Source organism: Nesoenas mayeri (genome assembly GCF_963082525.1).
Source record: "Nesoenas mayeri genome assembly, chromosome: 6".
NCBI lineage: Eukaryota > Metazoa > Chordata > Aves > Columbiformes > Columbidae > Nesoenas > Nesoenas mayeri.
The window spans coordinates 32,273,640-32,292,120 of NC_137545.1; the positions used below are offsets into that span (position 1 = coordinate 32,273,640).

The window sequence follows — 18,481 nt, forward strand, 5'->3', positions numbered from 1 at the left end:
TAGTTATAACACTGAGAAACTGATTAAACACACCTTTCTATTCCCAGCCATCATTAACCAGTTATTCTTCTTTCAGCTTAACTTCAGTCTATCACTTAACCATTAACTGTGTCTATCTGTACCTAAAAATTAGTTGAAATGAAACATTCAATTATTACCGAGCTTAAACACCTAGAACAAGGCTGCCATTTGGTTTCTTTATTTCAGAAATTATAAAGCACTCCAGCATTAAACTCTTCTCTCCAACAGCAGCCGAGCCACCAAATTGATGACGTGTGGATTAACCAAACAGTCTAGCAAGTCATTGGTAGAAAGGGCTGTTTGTGAGGCATTTGGACTGCCATCTGAAGCCCTTTGGTGTGTGGGTGTTTCACAGTCATTACTTTTTACTAATTCCTTTCTGATGCAGTGTAATTTTCCAAAATGTCCTCCTTCATTTTCATAGAGAAGATCTGTACCGTCACTTTCAACTGCAACTGCACCCGTCAAGCTTGTTTCTCGAGACTGTGGTAAAACTTGAATAAGATGAGGTCCAAAAGGTATTTTCTGCAGCTTTTCTGCTTTAAGTGTTGAAAAGTCAAATTCATGGGTCAGTAATCTGCCGCCCTCTGGTTCACGGCTAACTTCTCTTCTCTTCCTCTTGCATGAGGCGCTTGTCCTTTGCTCTGCACCAGTGCTGCTGGAACATGCTGGCTCTGCCACGCTTGCCTTTTGACACTTGAAATATGCAGACACTGCCTGATTCAGGTACTGAAGATTGATTTCATGGGACGTTGCCTCAACCTAAGAAAATGCCCAGGACACACTCAGTTAAAGGGAGAGATGTTTCAATTCAGCATTGCGTGATTATCTTCCATGAATTACTTTTGGTACATGAAGGGAAGGAATTTTAAATTCTTTGTCTCAGGCAGCAGTAAGACTCAGTGGGAGCTAAGTAAAATGTCAGTAATTCTCTGTTATCACTGCTATAATGGGAGCAAGAGAGGGCTTACCTCGGTAGGATTTAGCCAGAGATCTCCATCACTGGGATTTTCTGCTGATTTTATGGCACACACCAGCATCCGAGTTATTGCTTCTTCTACACGGGCTTCATGATCTGCATCCTGTCTCAAGGGAACAGAAAGTGTTTGGAGACAGGTGAGCACTTGGGTCTCTGCAGAAAGCTGGAAGGTCTTGGGAAGAGCTAAATGGCTGACCTTAGTTTGAAAGCCACGCTGATATGTGCCATGTCAGTGAAAGGCTTCAGTCTTGATGCCCCTACTCATGCCCCTACATGGGTAACAGCACAGGGTTTGGTGCCTGGTGCTACTCATCTGAACCAGGAAAAAATAGGTTCTAGTCAGTTTATAATCTTTTCCCTTATTAGTGTTCTGGTAATTGAATCTGGTGCTTAAAATTAAAATGCAACGTTAGCATTTATTTTATGTATGCATTTATATAAGTCTTTTGGACTAGAAGGACCATGGAAGTAATAGCAAATTTTATATATCTACATCTCATGTCTAATTTAAGTACTTAAATCACACAGGATGTTACAACAAGACAGCAACTATTATATCTGGGGGCTACAGAGGCACAAAAGTGAGTCTTAAGGAAATCCAGGAAATATTTCATCATGTAACATGAGCTGACATACCACTGCAGTTTTAAACATCAGCAGAAGGAAAAACATGTTTCCTCTGAAAGCTCTCTTGCAAAACTAAAAACTAAGTTAATAACTGGCTCTTTCCTTCAGGCCTTTGCCTCTTCCATCATCCCCTTGGGCAGCTCAATACTGGCTAGTTTGGGATGGCAGATCAAAAATGTATGTGATCTTTTTTAGCTTTCTTGTATGTGGAAGGAGGCAATAAGACTCTCTAAACAAGATGGGTGGCTTAGTTATTTCAATGACAAGTGCCTAGGAGTGGATACATAAATTTATTCCCATTGAGGTGCTTAGACATGCAACTTTTGGAGGAAAGATAAACCTAGTCAACTCATAGCCCTGAACTGCCTAACTGTGGTTTCAGGGACCATGTCAAGCAAACCACACATCTTGCTAATATGAGTGAAGGCAGTAATTCAACCTGGAACCCTGAGCGGAATTTGGGACAGAAGCGGGGGAAGTGCTCTTAGTGTTTTGCGGCTTCAGATACTTGGCTTATTAATGGCCTTGTGTAACAAGCCCCCAAATCACAGAGTTCGGTCTCTACGTGTGGAAATTATTTAAGGTGTTGCAATCTTGGTATTCAGTCTGGTCTGCTGAATAACAGGGTTGTACTGATTGCATGAGAGCATGTTAGGAAGCAAGGAATACTTTGACTAGCTCACATCCAGCTGAAGACAAATTAAACTTCTACTCTAAAGCCCTGCCAATATAATTAATGGTTTCACTAGGACTATAGATGTTGGCATGATTCACATCTGTCAATATGAAAGCAGCTGGTAACAGCTGCAAGCAAGAACTGCTTGACTTGGTAATGGAAATGTTCTCAGTATTGTCCTTCAGCATCCATGTCAGAATTTGTTTTTGTAGTTGCATTGCCCAACACCTAACAGTGCTGCCATTGCCAGCTATCAGGATAGTTTCTCCTAGGAACTTTCACTTGGGTTGCAATAGCCACACATGTTTATGGCAGCTTTTGATATCTAAGGAGGTGGGTATCTGTGTCACTCATTAGCAAGATCATGCAAACATTCCTCTGTTCATGATGCCACACAACTACCTGCTTTTGGTGTCACCAAACAGAACCTTGGTGACTTCTGCAAGACCTTTATGACCAGAAAGGCCATGGAGTTTAGCTCTGCTGTTTTAATACGTTGTTTGTTTTTTTTTTGTTTTGTGCAGCACGTAAGAACAGCTGGAAATGCTGTTGCTAACACACCACCCAGCCAGCCAGGAGTTACCAGCCTGGCACAGCTGATCCAGCCCTGACCTGCTCCTCCAGAGAGGGACAATTTGGGAGGCACAGCTTAGGGTGCGAGTGTGTGCGGTGACATCAGGGTCTGGGTGAGCACAGGGCACACAGCCAGTTCCTCTGAATTACCTCAAAGGCTGCTGCAATTTAAGGCAGGCTTAAATGGTTGCTCTACAGTATTGTTGGTGCTTTCTCTGGCACCAGACACAGCATGACTGTACTTAGGGCTACGTAAGAGCTCGGGTGGGCTGTGGCCTGCTGTCTTCTCTAAATACATAGTCTCATCTGGAAAATTTCTCCATGAGGGAAGGAAACATCCAAGTGAGTTCCTCTGTTCTGCAAATGGTTGGCTTGATGTTGGTATGAGAAATGTATTGACTGGTCTTTGAACAGCAACTGAATGTGTGTGTTCATCTCCCTGCAGATTTCCAGTCTAATAAAGTTTGAGTTTGGTTTTTTTTTTGGTTAAAAAAAAAAAAAAAAAGGCAATAAGTATTTTAGTGAGGCAGCTTTCATAGGCCATTTCAAAGGGTCTTTTTTTTAATATATATTAAGCTAGGATTAATGATAAAATAATTTGAATCAGAAAACCTTCTGGAGCACTAAGATGATATCCCTGGAACCATCCCATACATACTGGTTAACATGAACAAGAAAAATCAAAGCCTGGGAAAAAGGAAATTAATTAAATACTTGAGAAAAATTCAACTCCAGGCAAATAAAAACTATCACAGAGAAATGAAAATTCAAAAATCCTCTGCCACCTCCTTCCTACCACATGAATCTGATTTAAAGTCTAAGTTACCCTTGCATGTAAGAACGTGCTTGAGACAGGGCTGTTTTGTCTTCCCCTATTCAGCGCAAATCTAATTAGCCCATAAGAAATTGGACGTTAATAGTTTAGCTTGTGTTTAACTGTTTGCCTGATGGAGGTAAACTTGCATGTGATTTCTGCTGAATTGGGGCTTCAGACCTGGAACCCTGAGAGGTTCTTCAGGAAAAACTGTCCCCAGTCTCTTGAATACACCCAATAGGGCTGTACCTGACAGGCAAGGGACAGGAGTGCAGGCAGATATGGGAAGGCTACATTACCATGACATAAAAAGGAAAATACCAGTTCAATCCAAGAGTTTATGCTGACAGTGATGGGATCAATGGATTCCACGTAGTGCCACCAGTGCCTTGGAACGAGCAGGACCTGGAATTGGAGACATTGCATGAGGGTACTACCAGAAGCCTGTAGAAGGATAAAGTGTTTTAATCGAGGTGACGTGAGATGCAGAGGCAGAATGAGGCAAGGGATAGGGGTAGGAGGTGATCTTTATTTCCTTCTTCTAAAGAGCCTTTTCTCAAGGTTTAAATGCCCACTCTCTCCTCCCATTGTATCAATGCTATCATGTAAGAAGTGGACATGATCCAGAACTATCTCTCATCCAAACTCCTCCTGCAAGTCAGGACTGTAACCTTATAAACTGCTCTAGGAAAGCAAGGTCTGGCTGTACAAAGGGAGCACAGCTGGTGGAGCAGCAGAGCTGGGCTTTAGAGAGAGGCTCAGCCAAGCAAGAATTCTTTCGTAGACTCTCCAACTGAGCAGACCCCCAAGTTCCTTTAGAAGGACTGCCAGCTGGCTTTCCGAAAGAGCAAGTATCCTAATGCTCATCTAGGTGATTAACAATATGTAGCCTTAATTCTGGTAAATAATGACCAGTATTAAACTTGTCACTTTCAGTAGACAGGCTTTTAAAATAAGGTGTCCCAGAAATCACGACAATCTAGTTTAGATCAAAGCTTTACAACTGTATCAGGATGATAGCTGTGACATAAAATTGATTCTAACCCATGGCTTTTATGGTACAAAGACATTAATGTTGTTTTGATGATATAGGACAAGCTTTACAGATTACTGAACATTAGATTAACATAGAGCTATCAAGAAAAGCATAAAAGATGGTTTTTGACAAGGAATAAAAATGGTCAGAGACAGATAAAAATATATACTGCAGAATAGGGAGAGTGAAGCAATGATCTGTATCTCAATTGCAGACAAGTCTTTTTCTTGGTAGACACAAATTACTTAAAAGAATGTTCTGCTACTGAGAGAGCCCTGTGCTTCATCACATCAAAACACAGATAATGAGAAAATGTCTGTGCAAGACACAATGACAGTGGCCCTAGTCCTGCATACACTTAGAGAACAGTTGGAGCAGAGGCATTTTTGGGCCAGAGGACAAAATGTTCTCCACAGGTTTCAATTTAAGTCAAACAGACAAAGCACTGGCTCTCTAAAGGTCAAAAACATTTGGAAATTATACTTCAATTCAGTAGAGCATACAAACCAGAGAAGAAAGTCAGCCTGTGGAGGGCTGTTATTTAAAAGAATATCACAAATTAGTTATTCCCGACATCTAAAAGTGTACAAAACCCTATACAGTCTGAAGCCAAAACGTGTTTTCTACACCAAACAATTTTCAGATTGGTGCCTTTTCCACAGAAACCTACACTTTAAACAGAAAGTGCAGTTGTATTAGTTGTTAGCAAGTATTCACCCACATTTCATTGACTGCAGAATCATACCAAAAAAAAACAAGCACTCATCTGCCCTATAGGGGATCTTACACTTAAAGAATGTGGGTGCCCTCCAAATGAGAGGGTGTAATGATAAAGCCTGGAAAACTTCATTATACAGTAGAAGAAGGCAGAGCTGCTAGGGTAAGTAGCTGTTTCCAACAATGAGGTCAAGTGAGCTTGTAACAGGTTGGAGAAGTGGAGGAAGACACCAGGGAATTGGGGAATGGTGCAGAGGGACTATGTAGCAAGGGGGAAAAAAATGAGAGGGAAATTTAGTGTAAAAAGTTTCAGTAAGGCTGCCTAGAAAAACAAGATGGAAATGATGAATGGAATGTGCTGGCCCAACACAACTTGCACACAAAGCAGAGAATTGCTTTGGAAAGAAGAGGTAAAACTAGGAGGAAAATACAATCCCACCACATAGTCCAGTCTTTTCAAAGCAAAGATGAAGAACTTGCTATTTGGAGAGAGTCATCCTATTTTACTTGTCAGCAGGTTAAGGGTAATAACTGCAAAGTTGTGCACTTCTGCAGCTGGCACTGTTTGCTGATGCAATTTATTGAGTAGCTACAGAGCTATAACCAAAAGAGGTAAACCAGGTACCATAAAGATATTTGCTCTCCCTCTTTTATTTTTGGGCAAGCTTACGCTTGTTAAAATAAGGATTTTTAGCAGCAAGAAAATTGAAATTATCAAAAAGCAAAAGGACTAAAACTGTAAGGAAGATGAAATGGGAAAAAAAAAAAAGTAACTAAAACAAAAAAATACAGCTGGCAACAGAGCAGCAGAACTAACAAAAGACCAAAAAAAATCCAGCAAAGAGAGGAGTAGGATTATCCTACCTTTGCAAATTAGCTTTGTTCTTGGTTTGCAAACCAGAAGCAAAAGAAGCACCACAACAAAACCAAAACAAAACCCCACTGCTACCACCCCCAGCTATCAATTCCACAATGAAGTAAGGCAGACTTCCATATGTTTATGAATATGGGCCACAGATTTAGCTATATTTGAAACTACATTTTAATAGGAAATGTTATAGTAAACCACAGTGAAATAACACATGCACACAAAAACGCGCAGCAAATGTTTTACAGGGCAAATGTAAAGTGCAAAAGCAAGGCAGAACTATTCCAATGTAAGAGACAATCTTTTGTTAGCCTGCTTCCTAGAGAATATATCTAGTTTTGTGGGCTGGGAAGATACTGATCTAAACAGCAACCAATCAGATAATTTTAATATTTAGGCTAGTGGTAGGCAAATTTAGCAGATGAAATCAAAGTAGGACAGAAATCTCAGAAAAGATATAATGAAATTCTGGTCTGTAATGGGAGGAAAGAAATAAAGCGAACAGTTGGGTGAGCAAGTGGAACAATGCTGAAGACTTGTACAGCACAGAGAACAGAAAAGGTTTAAATTCTCAATGGACATGATTAACTTGATACAGTGCAAAGGCAGGGCAAAGGTGCAATTGCCTCAGAAAGAGAGCACACCCTGAAGTGAAATATTATACAAAAAAATTCCTGCTCATTAGAAGAAGGTATTTGGGTAAATGTGTAAGAAAAGGAAGCAGCAAAGAACACCAGTGGGATGAGAAGAAAAAGATGGGAGGCTATGGGAGAGTCCAAGCAAATCCTGGAGCTGTTTGCAACCCTGGCAATGAAAAATAAAATAAAGTTTGAATTATGGCATTTCCTGACTTAATACAACACTTTGTTTTTGGTGGGCTGTTGTTTTGTTTTGTTATTCAGACTGTCTGTTCTGCTGTTCCCCACTTTAAGCCCATGTGAAGTTTGTACCCTTTTTCTTTAAAGGGTGGCACATAGGGAAATCCCTCCCTGATTTACTGAAGGTTTCTGTTTGGTCAGGTTTGGCTTAGAAGGCAGAGGTTTCTCTATGCTACCGAGTGTATTTGATGCTGCAGCAGGAGCATAGAAAGAGAAAACCTTGCAGCTATATGCAGGAACTTAGTGGTAAGTGTAGTTGTGGACGCAGACTGAAATTACGATGTGTTTCTTTAGACTTTCAGAAAGCAGGCAAACAAAAGCAGGGGAGGAGAGCGGCTTTCTGAGCAGCAGACCACGGCGAGTGGCAGCAAGCAGTAACATTGATCTTTTTCTAAAATCATTTTTTTCCCATGCTGTGACAAAGTTTTTCAAGGCTGGAAGGGAGCATCCTTCTTGGACTCAATGTGCCTCTAAGACTAGCTCTGTTAGGCCTTGCCTTGCACATCTGGTTGCCTTGCACCTCAGGCTCCAGGCTGCACACAGGGCAGGGGGCAGGAGAGCAGCAGCGGTGCAGCCCAGTGCTGCCTGCATGGCACAGGTGCCGCTACCCCTCCTGCCCGGCTGGTGAGGATGGCACTGTCCATCGGAGCCTGGAGGGCAGCTGTGAGGAGCCTCACACACCCACCTTTGGACAAGCTGAGATGAGCTTTCTAGGCTTTTTACCACTGTCAAGTTATATGGATATGAATTAAGAGGAAGATGGATTAAGAGCAATTACATTAGTGAGCAGGAAGGAAGCAAGAAGCTGGTGAGAAGTGGGGCGGAGGAAAGAATAATCAATGATTCTATATTTGCATAGCATCTCAGTGTTTTGTAGCCTTTACAGCTAGTATTCATCCCTCCTATTTTTAATCATCAAAAAAGTTAAGCATCTATGTGCACAGGCTCCTTTTATAGCCTGTGCTGAAGGACAAGACAGGATGAATGTTCCTGCAGGGCTGTGATTGTACGGCAGGGAGGATGAATCACCTTGTAGAAGTGCCAGGTTCTTCCCACTGATGGCAGACAGGACATCTGTCCTGGAGGGGGTTTAAGTTGCAGGTGGCAGATCTCACCCTAACTCTCTTAACACTTGTGCCAGAGTGTGGGGTGCAAGATACTAGAACAGATATGTGTTGCCTCATTTGCAGTCTTTTAATCAGTATTTTGTGTATTTGTGAAAGCAATCAAGGTGTTACTACAGATATTGCAAAATTTTTTAACAAATAAAATACTGGTGCTTTGGGTGAAAACTTATTAGTTCAGTGAATACAAATGCACCAGCAGTCAACCTCCTGCTCCGTACTTGCCACTTGCCTTGCAACCATCATGTAAGTGACCAGGTTTAAATATTTATAAGGAGGCTGACAACTTCAGCTTGTAACTTCACGGATATAGTCATGTAGAGCTGCAAAACCTTGAACTACTCAGCTGCCAATTTAAAGAAGTTAGCTATCTAAACGTTACTGCAACTTATATCAAGAACAGATCACTAATGTATAACAAGAAGTTGCATTAAGATCTCTGTGGAAATGCAGCTGACAGCCACTGGTTGAGTACAGGATGAAACCTTATAAAGCCTAAGGTCTCAGCCAACTACCAAAATTCGTAACAGAGATTCACCTCTGAACAACTCAGTGAAAGAGCACAAAGGATGCAATCAAAGTACACATCGTGCATCGGCACAATGTTATATGAAGGAATTCTGCTTTAAAGTCTTAAAGGGGTGTAGAAAAAGGGCTTGTAGCAAACAATGACCAGAAGGTGGCATTAGACACATGAAGTTTTTGATATTCAAAGCTGCACTCACCCTACATGCAGTTGCTCTCCTGAATACCGAAAACCACCTTTGTCTTTATTTTCAAACCTTTATTGTTACAATATCTAATCTAAAATGTTCTGCACATCCTCTGGGAGAGTGTGGAGATGCTATATATTATCACAAATCAAACTGGCTGCAAATTCTGCATTAGTTGTATTAATTCTACATGAAAACCAATGCTAAGCATGTATCAAGATTGTTGTTATTTAGCGATCCTCTCCCTTGCTAACAAAGGTGTTCTTCTAGGTCATTCCTTTCCTCTCCATTAAATGCCAGCAGTCCCCAGCCACCTGCCCCAGAAGCTTCTGGATGAGATCCTGGAAAGCACCATCTGAAAGGTGCTGATAAAATGGATGAAGGCAACAGCTCACTGCCCTATCATTGCCTCTGCATTACTTTCCCCCAGAAATCCACACAGTATCTCCTTTATGGCAACACAAACAAATTGTATGACTGAGGTGACTCAAGATTTTTATTTCTAGCAAGATTAATTTGTAATTGCTTTAAGCCTAATTAAAATCCAGATCATATTTAGGGTTCACTACCATATTTGATCATTCCAAAGGAGAGTATAAATTGAAATAGTGTTGCGGATCGTGGATGATGCAGTGCTGAATGGATGTGGCGTTTTTATCAATAGCAAAAATTTGTTGAGTGCTGCAACCTTACAAAGTGCAGAGTGTAAAACTAATCATTTGCTTTAGGAGTATGACCGGGAGCCAATGCAGTGCAAACAATGAAGGTTGATCACAGATTCCCCATTTGCAACTGCACCAGCAGCAGAATATACCCTTTCCAGTTGACAGATTTCATCTTCTTGTTGGAAACTCCTATCCTGCTCCAGTCTGCCACCTCGCTAATTCACAGGAGCGCCCCTCACTCTGTCTCCTCAAAATTACCTGGATTAGCAAAAATCTGTATTTTAAATTGTTGAAGGCAGCTGGATTTGCCAGCTAGGGCCAAGCAAGGGAACACCTGTGGGAGTCACTGAGCTGGCAGCTCTAAAAAGGTGTCAGCATCTGGTAGCAGAATGGTGAAAAGGCTCTAGAAGAGGCAACTCCGCTGTCTTAAGCAGTCGGAGCAATGAACGCTGCAAAATTCCTTTGGAAAGACCTGACAGTTTGAGATGCGCGGGAGTGCTTTACAAGGACATACACTGCTGAATAAATGAAAAAGGGTAATTCAGACTCCAAATACTCCATGTTGTTAAAACAAAGAAGGACACTATTTATGGCAGGAGACTAGGAATTAAGAGTCCTGAGTGCTACTGCCATCCTGCTGCTGACTGCCTGTGTGACAAGGCAGGCACTTATAATTGAACTTTCTCAGTAAAACAGGGCTAACAATATCCTCACATCCTTGTAAAGCACCATGAAACTTCTGGATGGTGTGTGTTCTACATGCAAGTATCATCATTATAATACTCTATTGCTACTAAAGCAACAAGTTGGGCCAATGTTCCCTGGTGAAGGTTATTCACTATCAAAATCTGAGTTCCTTTGCTGGCTCTATATGCTCATTAATCAAACACATTTTATGGAACATACTGGCTTCAGAGTAGACAGGTTGGAGTACCGTTCAAGAAAGTTTTAAAGCAGACAAATTGGAGGTGATAGCAAGAACTGTGATGGAATTGGGCAGCTGATTGAACTAACTCTCCAAATGTTTGAGGTTTTTGTACAAAAAAAGGCTGGTAATGTAACTGCGAGCAGAGAAAGTTCCTGTGCTGAGAGAACTATATCGAGCCTGAGTGCAGAGCATAAGAGGAGGGAAGTATCACAGTCAGTTTGTTAAGCTTTCCTAGCTCTTAATTAGCCAGTTAAATAATTTACTAGAATGTTTAAGCTAATGTAAAGCTCATATGTGAAGGATACCTGTCCTGGACTGAGTGTAACCACGTGGGCCGTTGTGTTCCTGAACTCAGGAAAGCGTTTCAGATCAGGGTTGGCGACATTGACTTTGCTGAATATGCTGGATTCCTCATAAGGGATCCTGGTAGGATAAAGGAAGCTGGTGTCACCAGGTGGGAAGAGGTGCCATCTCTTCCTGAAAATAGAGAGAAGATAAAAATGTATTCAGTGTGTGACAGTTACAGCAAAGAACTAAAGGCAGTAGCAAGATTTTCAATAAAACATAAATCTGCCTTGCTGTGTGAATCTCCTACACAGTGAGAACACAGGCAGTGCTCACAGGCTGTCTCCTAAAAGTGTTTTTAAAATATTCCACTTCTTAATTTTTTTTTTTTAACTGAAAAGATTTACAGCTTCTCACCAATTATTTTTAAAAGGCAGATAAAATTTTAAAAAAAAAAAAAAAAACACAACCAAAAAAACCCCAAACAACAAACAAAAACCTCTCCCATCTGGTTCCTCCTTCTTCCCTTTTACAGAGCAGCATGCATCATTTACAGATGCTGAGCTCTAAAAACTGCTCTATAACCAGGGGAAACAGTTTTGTTAGAGAAAACGTACTTTTGTTCGCTGAATGAATAGCTCCTGTACTCAAGTTTGTTTTAAAATGAGGGTATTGTGTGTTTAGAATAGTAAGAGCAAAGGGGTATGGATGTGATCTTCTGTTTCCTATCGTCACCTACAGCAATTACTTGGCTGTTAAGTCACAAACCCCTCATTTCTAGTAAAACTCACATTGATGCTTCCATGCCACAGATAGGGCAATGGCATAAATAAAAACTAGAGACGTCCATAGAGATAAACATCCTGAAACACATGTATTTTTGGGTGTTATCGTGACACATGATGAAAATGTGGTTTGTGTGGGCCACTGTTTTAGGAACTCACTGGCGTGACTAAATGCCCAGATGGAGCAAGACAGGGACACTCTGTTCATGAGGGCACTTGTGTTCCAGGTTGCTCTTCATGTACCCAAAGAGATGGGTTAACACACTGTGGTGCAGGGCCAAGCAGAGCTGAGAGACAGACCTTGTCCTCAGGAAATAATGTCACTATTTCACTTACACAGACCAGATCAAAGAGAGAAAAAAAGAATATGCCAGAACTGGTGGTGCCAGTTTTATGGGTACTATAAATGAAATATGTTAGCAGGTACATATGTTATTTAGGAATGGGAGTTTTATATGGCAGTACCTTAGGTGATGGAAATACAGAAAGGAATATAGAAGGGGAGAATTTATTACATTTAAGAGGTGCCAGACAATCAGTACAACACTGACCAATACATTAAGCAATGGAAAAGTAGAGGCAGTACTTCACCGCACAGCTGGACAGTTTGTGCAGCTCTCTTCTTGTTTCAGACTCTAGCAAGCTCTTTTCTTTTTGCCCCTCGCTTGGTACTCACTTATTGCTTTTTGCCTACTGCTTCTGGTTGTCAGTTCCGAGTCACAGATCTGAAAATGGGAGAAAAGCAGCCAAATGGCACAAAAACAGAAGAGAGAGGAATAGCAGGATATCCAGACCTGCAGAGATTGGCACAGATGGAAGTGCCACAGGCTGCTGACATTTCTTGGTAATTCCCAAAGGTGGGTGCAAGCACAAAAAATAGTTCTCCTGAAACCCAAGCCCTGTTGCAACTTTATTTTGCCCTCCAAGCTAAACTCTCTGAAGGGGCAGAGAATAACCAGGTTAAGAGGCTCATGGGTTAATCCTGTAGGCTCATGACAAAGCAGTACCGCGCAGCAAAAAATTAAGAAGCCCGAGGGACGCAAGGAGGAAATTCAAGATAGGGACAACTCTTTAGCCCTTTGTTGCTGACTTTCCAGCAAAGGCAAATCTATTTAAGTTTAGCATAAGCTTATATTCTGTTACAAAGCCTGTCTCATTTGTGAATCTCCAAAGGGAATCTTCCTGCTCTGAAGAAGCTGAGGATTCACAAGCTTGTGCAAGTTTGCAATCTAGTTACAGACTTTGCTATGAAGAGGAAAACATTTCTGTCTTTTCAGACCATGCAAAGGCCTTAGGCTTCTTCTTTCCTGAGAGGAACAAGGATTTTGTTTTACCAGAGGGGGAAGAATTGTCTTGGGAAGGCAGGCAAAATTGCTATTTGATGCTGAAACTCTGGCTCCAGTTCAACACCTGAAGGTAGAGAACAAAAAGGCAGAGCAGGTATGAGGTCTGCTGGACTACTGTATTTATGTAGTCCAACCAGTACTTCGGTAGATCCTTAGAAGAAATTTAGGCATGCAAGTCTCACATTTTTCAATGAGATTTCTGGCTACTAAATAGGGTTAAGTGTCTGGAGTTCAACGCATAACGCTTACCGATGTGATATGAAGTCTACAGGATAGGCTGCAGCAATGTGCAGTGCTGAGAGGGGCTTTCGGAGTGTCCCTGATGCATGTTCAATCAAGGATCTCAAAGCTGTTTATAAACATGAATGAAAACCTGCCTGAGAGCTAAACAGAATTATCCTTTCACAGATAAGATGACGAAAAATTCATTTGCTTTAGGCCTTAAAGCCAGTCAACCTGTGGCACTTCCCAGTATAGAAGCCAGCATGCCTCGCTTCCAAACCTGCACTTTAATCACAAGACCACCATGACTTTACTGGTCCATAAAATGTCAGAGTAATTAATCACATTAAAATCCTACTGTCAAATTACTCCTTCCAGTCTATACTATCAAGCCTAAAAAATGCATGCAACTTGTTTTGTTACTCTAGCATTACTCTAGCAATAATAGTAACAATAAAACCCCTGAGGCCTATATACAAGGAAAGGAGAAAAAAACAGAGTGAGGGAAAAAAAGACAGCATGCAAACAGGCAGAAAGATACAGCAACAGAGCCACATGCTCCAAAATCAGTCTGGAGCCTCAAGTGCTCCTTCTAACTTTGCTCACAGCTGGCTGCTCCCATTCTGATGTTCCTCTTTTAAATTAATTCTTGCAGACTATTAGAGGCTCTTGCACAGAGATTATAAAAGTCTGAAGTAGTTTGTTTCTATTTCGTTTCTGGGCTTTTTATTTTTAACTCTGTCTCCTGATTTCAAATTCCTGAATTCATAACTACGAGGAAGATTAAAATGCTTATTATCGGACCACATAACAAACAGATCAGAAAAGATCTTCCTCAAACAGAAGAAAATAAAATCGTGTTACGTTCATGACGTAGTTCCAACCCCCTGAAGTTCTGCATTTCCTACAGAATAGTTCTGATGCTCTTCCATCATTGAAAGCTTAGAAAACTAAAATAATCAGGACTTAGTTTAGGACTCTTGAATATTAATTCTAACTTTATAGCACAGTATAACTTTCCCCTGTAGTTGTTGTATGTATATGCACTTGTTACCTTCCTTGTACTTGCAACACCAAGTTGCAGCCGTAGGAGTCCAAATGGCAGGGGGTGTTTGCTCCTTCAGAACCAATCCATAGCGTGCTCTCTTTTCCACCTCTTCCAGGAAAACCAAAGTCAGACCACCGTATATCCTGCAGCAATGAAAAGGTTATTTATGCAAGCTGTTCGACTGGTTCACATCCCACCCTCAGCTCTCCGAGTCTCTTGTCTTCTCCCTCCACTGCTCGGTTGCTCTTTACCCACTGCAGCTGTTACCCTTGGTGGGGTAACTCTGTGCACGGCCTCTGCCTCTTCTCCAAAATTCTCCTCTCTAGTAGCACTTCTTCTGTTTTCTTCTTTTTCTGTCTAACTACAGAGCCTCCCAGATTTCCATCTCTAGTTCTCATCCCAGTATTTCATACGACTCAAGTGACCCGTTTGCGCTACAGAAGGACTGCTCAACCACTCGTGGCCACACGCGGCTTCTTTTCAAACGCTCTTTTTTTTTCTCCCCTTTCTCCAGTCTTAACCATTCACCCAAGCACAGGATTGCTTTTGGAAAAATTCTGATATATGGCATTAAAAAAAAAAGAATGAAAGGAAGGAAAAATGCCTATTCCCTTTTCAAACCAATCTAATAATCCACACTGCATGTTTGCTCGCTCTTTGCTCCTGTCTCAGGTTTCTCCGTGTACTCTGGAATTACAGACTTTACCTCATTTGTATGACTGTATTCCTGTGGTATGCTGGGTTTTCTAAGTTCCTTATTGTTTAATGGACACATTTTTCTCCTGCCTTTGCAAGTGTGGAGACAGTTAACTTAAAACAACCCAATTACATGGCAAGAAGGGGCAGAACAGGCGTGCATCTGTTATGAACATGATCCTGGAGCCTTCCAGTCCACCGACTCTCCCACCAGCAATCCCTTGGGGGTGACAGCTGGAACAAGGGTCAGTGAGGTATTTTTCAGGCAGTTCAAGGGTTTTGTAGGATGGCTCTGTACAGCTTGGATAAAGCTTTTCCTGTCTTTCTGTAGCTGACCCTTCTACCTGCAGAATCTGATCACTTGTTTATTGGAAAGCATTTGGAGTAAACCCGCTAGAGACACCGGTGCCTTCTGGCTGCAGCCCCAGCCTGAGCCTTAGGAAACAGAGATTCAATTCCCAGCTTCCTGATGGTTTCAGGCAAATCATTTAATCTCTGAGTTTTATTTTTCCCATCTTGAAAAGGAAGATAATGGTATTTGTTCTGTTCCAGTAAAGTACTTTGGGGGTCCTTCACATCATCTAACTTTAGGAACCTAATTTGAGCTTGGCTCCTGCTCTTGTCACAGCACTCTCAATCACCCCTTGGAAAATCCTGTGTCTTTTTGCTGTTTATAAAGAGAAAATAGGAGTTAAGCCTCCTAATTTAAGTATGTAAGCTAGCTGCTTGCAGACAGATGGATGACTGTCCTTTTTTAAGATCTATGGATAGGGAAAACTACAGCTAGACATTATTATAAGCATGACTCTGTATCAGGAAACCCTTAAAATGAGCGATAGCCTTCCAAAAATTAGGTGTTGCTAAAGATTTTGAATTTCAGAGTTATTGATTTTAAAGATACCATTTGAAAAAAATGCAGAAGTGTAATATAAACATTTGTCAAAGGCAGCAAAAAATCAAAAAGAAAAAGTTGCTCCTACAGATTTCAGCAGCCATAAAATTTAAAATCCAATAAAACTATTTCAGTGATAAAGTTAAGTGTAACACCATCTCCACACTTTAATCTCACACCTTAATAGTTTTTGTATTTTGTTACAATTTAAGTGGAAAGAAAGCACACATAATCAATATTAGATCTAACAGAACTTTTTGAAAATGCTGCAGCAGTATTAAGTAGTTGAAGCGGTTATGGGTAAAACAGTTTTTAACCAATGAACTGAAAAGGAACTGGTAGGATTACCGAAACCTCGTCACAGTGGGTTCCTTTTCTACAATAAAAAGCCACAGCAAGAAGAAATGCACTAAAAGGTGTTCCAACCATAACAGATGGCACATTACTTGTGAATTATATTTATTTCATTTGCTGCGTATAATGAAGTTAATCTGTACCCGTATGTCACTTTAAAAGGTCTCATTTCTATTTAAACTTCATGCATATATCTTGCTTCTGATTTATATCTCAAATTCTGTAATGAAATATCAACTGAACAAAAAATGTAAGATGCTAGATACTGCTCACAGATTAGAATAATGGAATCATTACCTTAGCCCACACAACTGTAAATGATAAACAGTGCAATCTAAATTTCAAACAACTTCTAAATGGCCCTATTAATCACTACAAATAACAGTGCAGTTGGCCTTCTTTTCCCCTTCACGTCACCTTACGTAAATCTAAATAAAATCTAAAAAGAAAAAAGGGGTTATCATCAAATTCAAACAGGAATGGAAAATCATTTCTACAAAGAACTCTCTTAGCTGGTAAAAATTTTGCAGCAGCGTTTCAAAAGCCGTATGAGCCTGGAACTGATGGATGCATTTCACTCCCATGCCTGTGAAACTGGCAGATGACATACACCATATTTGCTTGCATAACACCATTGATTTTTTTCCTTCCAAGATTCTGCTCAAAAAATAAAATCCACAGTATAACCATTACATGTGTCTGTTCTAAAATTGCAGTACAATCTGTTGCTTGTTATAGGTCAGGTGATAAGGCTGTGGTGTGACACCGGCACACAAATGCAATTCCTGGAGCCTCAATTTTGTTCTTGAACGGGGGCAAGGGGAAGGAGGAGGTAGGAAAATGCTTTGTTTCCTTCAAGTGTGTTCTTATTGACTGAAAGAAGCTGCAGGCTATTCAGGTCTTCTGAGCTGCTGTTATCTTGTGCCACAAAACACAGGAAAGTGCTGTCTGTTGAGGCAGAAAGACAGAAGACCAAGGCAGGACCACAGAGAGAGGATGTCACCCAAAGATATGGGGAAGCCTGAAACATCCCTGGAGCTCCCAGCTTAGTTCAAACCACACCATGACCCAGTATCAGTTGTGCAGCTGAAGTTCTGTGATCCTGGTTGTGTTTCAGTGTGCCAGGGAAGCGAGGGGAGAAAGAAAGGTAAGGTGGACTCTGTGCCCAAACCCTACATTGTCCCCCCCAGAACAATGGGAGACAGTGTGAAAAAAGACTGAGCACTGCAAAGTACTGATTTCACTGGTGTAAAAGAATAAAATATATATAAGGACTACAGGAAACACTTTCTGAGGAAATAATTAATTTGAAGGGGCTTGTCAGTTCGTATTCCCTGTCATTCCCGTGATACAGTGTTTGAAGGGAATTACAATTCCATCTTCATATTTGAAAGTCTAGAAATGAATAAGGCTTCATTTACTATTCTTTTTTACATCCTTGGAAAATATACACCTTTTATAGAGCTTTGCTTAATTTCGCCCTCTTACAATTTGCAAGAAGTAGCAAGAATATGGATGAACATTGACGTAGCAGATAGACACAAGGAAAGTAACAGAAAATACCCAGCCAGGTGTCCTAATAACTGCATTTGGAAATTACCATAGATGATGTACTTCCATGGACAGATTACTTCATGTATTTTACCACCTCCACAGGCAATCGAGGATAATAATCCTGCAGACTCGGAATCTTTCCTCCTTGCAAACAGCCTAAATATATTAAGGGAAGGTAGTGTGCTACTTGAGAAAATGAGCCACGAGGCACAACATGGAGCAGACCCATGTTACAGCCTTGTTACCACAAGCGAACCCATGCCATCAAATCCCCTTTCCTGAGTGGAGCTGGTAATCCAGGTCCCATTCGGTACAAGGTGGATCTGGGGCAGTGGCAGGGTCTCTAGTTTGCACCATGCCAGGCCTGCCTGTCATCTCCACAGGACATTCCCACCCCATGTCACACCTCCAGCAGAGGTGCAGGGACGGTATTTGGCTGCAGAGGTTGCACACATGACTCTGTGCTCCCCCAGCCTGCGCAGGCACAAAATGATACTGGGCTAACTGGGAAGGGGTGTGCTGCCAATCTGGTAGTTGTTTTTGTCACTTTTGTTGGTTTTTAAGCACATAAGGAGACCTAGAATTTGAGATGGCTGCCACTTGGTACTAGTTCTCTGTTAGCCTGAGAGCCAATAGCTTTTATTTCAGAATTTTAAAATAAATGGCCAAAGAAGCAGAAA

General features: G+C 41.2%; 1 protein-coding gene across 1 annotated transcript in view; it reads right to left on the minus strand.

Moving 5' to 3' along the window:
- Nucleotides 1-228: 228 nt before the first annotated feature.
- HSPBAP1 (HSPB1 associated protein 1) overlaps nucleotides 229-18,481 on the minus strand; it is a gene marked incomplete at its 3' end in the record, with an annotated part of 35,009 nt that continues 16,756 nt past the window's right edge. Inside the window, exons 4-8 of the mRNA XM_080346358.1 lie at nucleotides 14,312-14,448; nucleotides 10,925-11,096; nucleotides 4,012-4,095; nucleotides 993-1,103; nucleotides 229-783 (exon numbers count right to left, since the gene is read on the minus strand). Coding sequence (XP_080202484.1) covers nucleotides 229-783; nucleotides 993-1,103; nucleotides 4,012-4,095; nucleotides 10,925-11,096; nucleotides 14,312-14,448 — 1,059 coding nt within the window. The remainder of the gene's footprint in view (nucleotides 784-992; nucleotides 1,104-4,011; nucleotides 4,096-10,924; nucleotides 11,097-14,311; nucleotides 14,449-18,481) is intronic.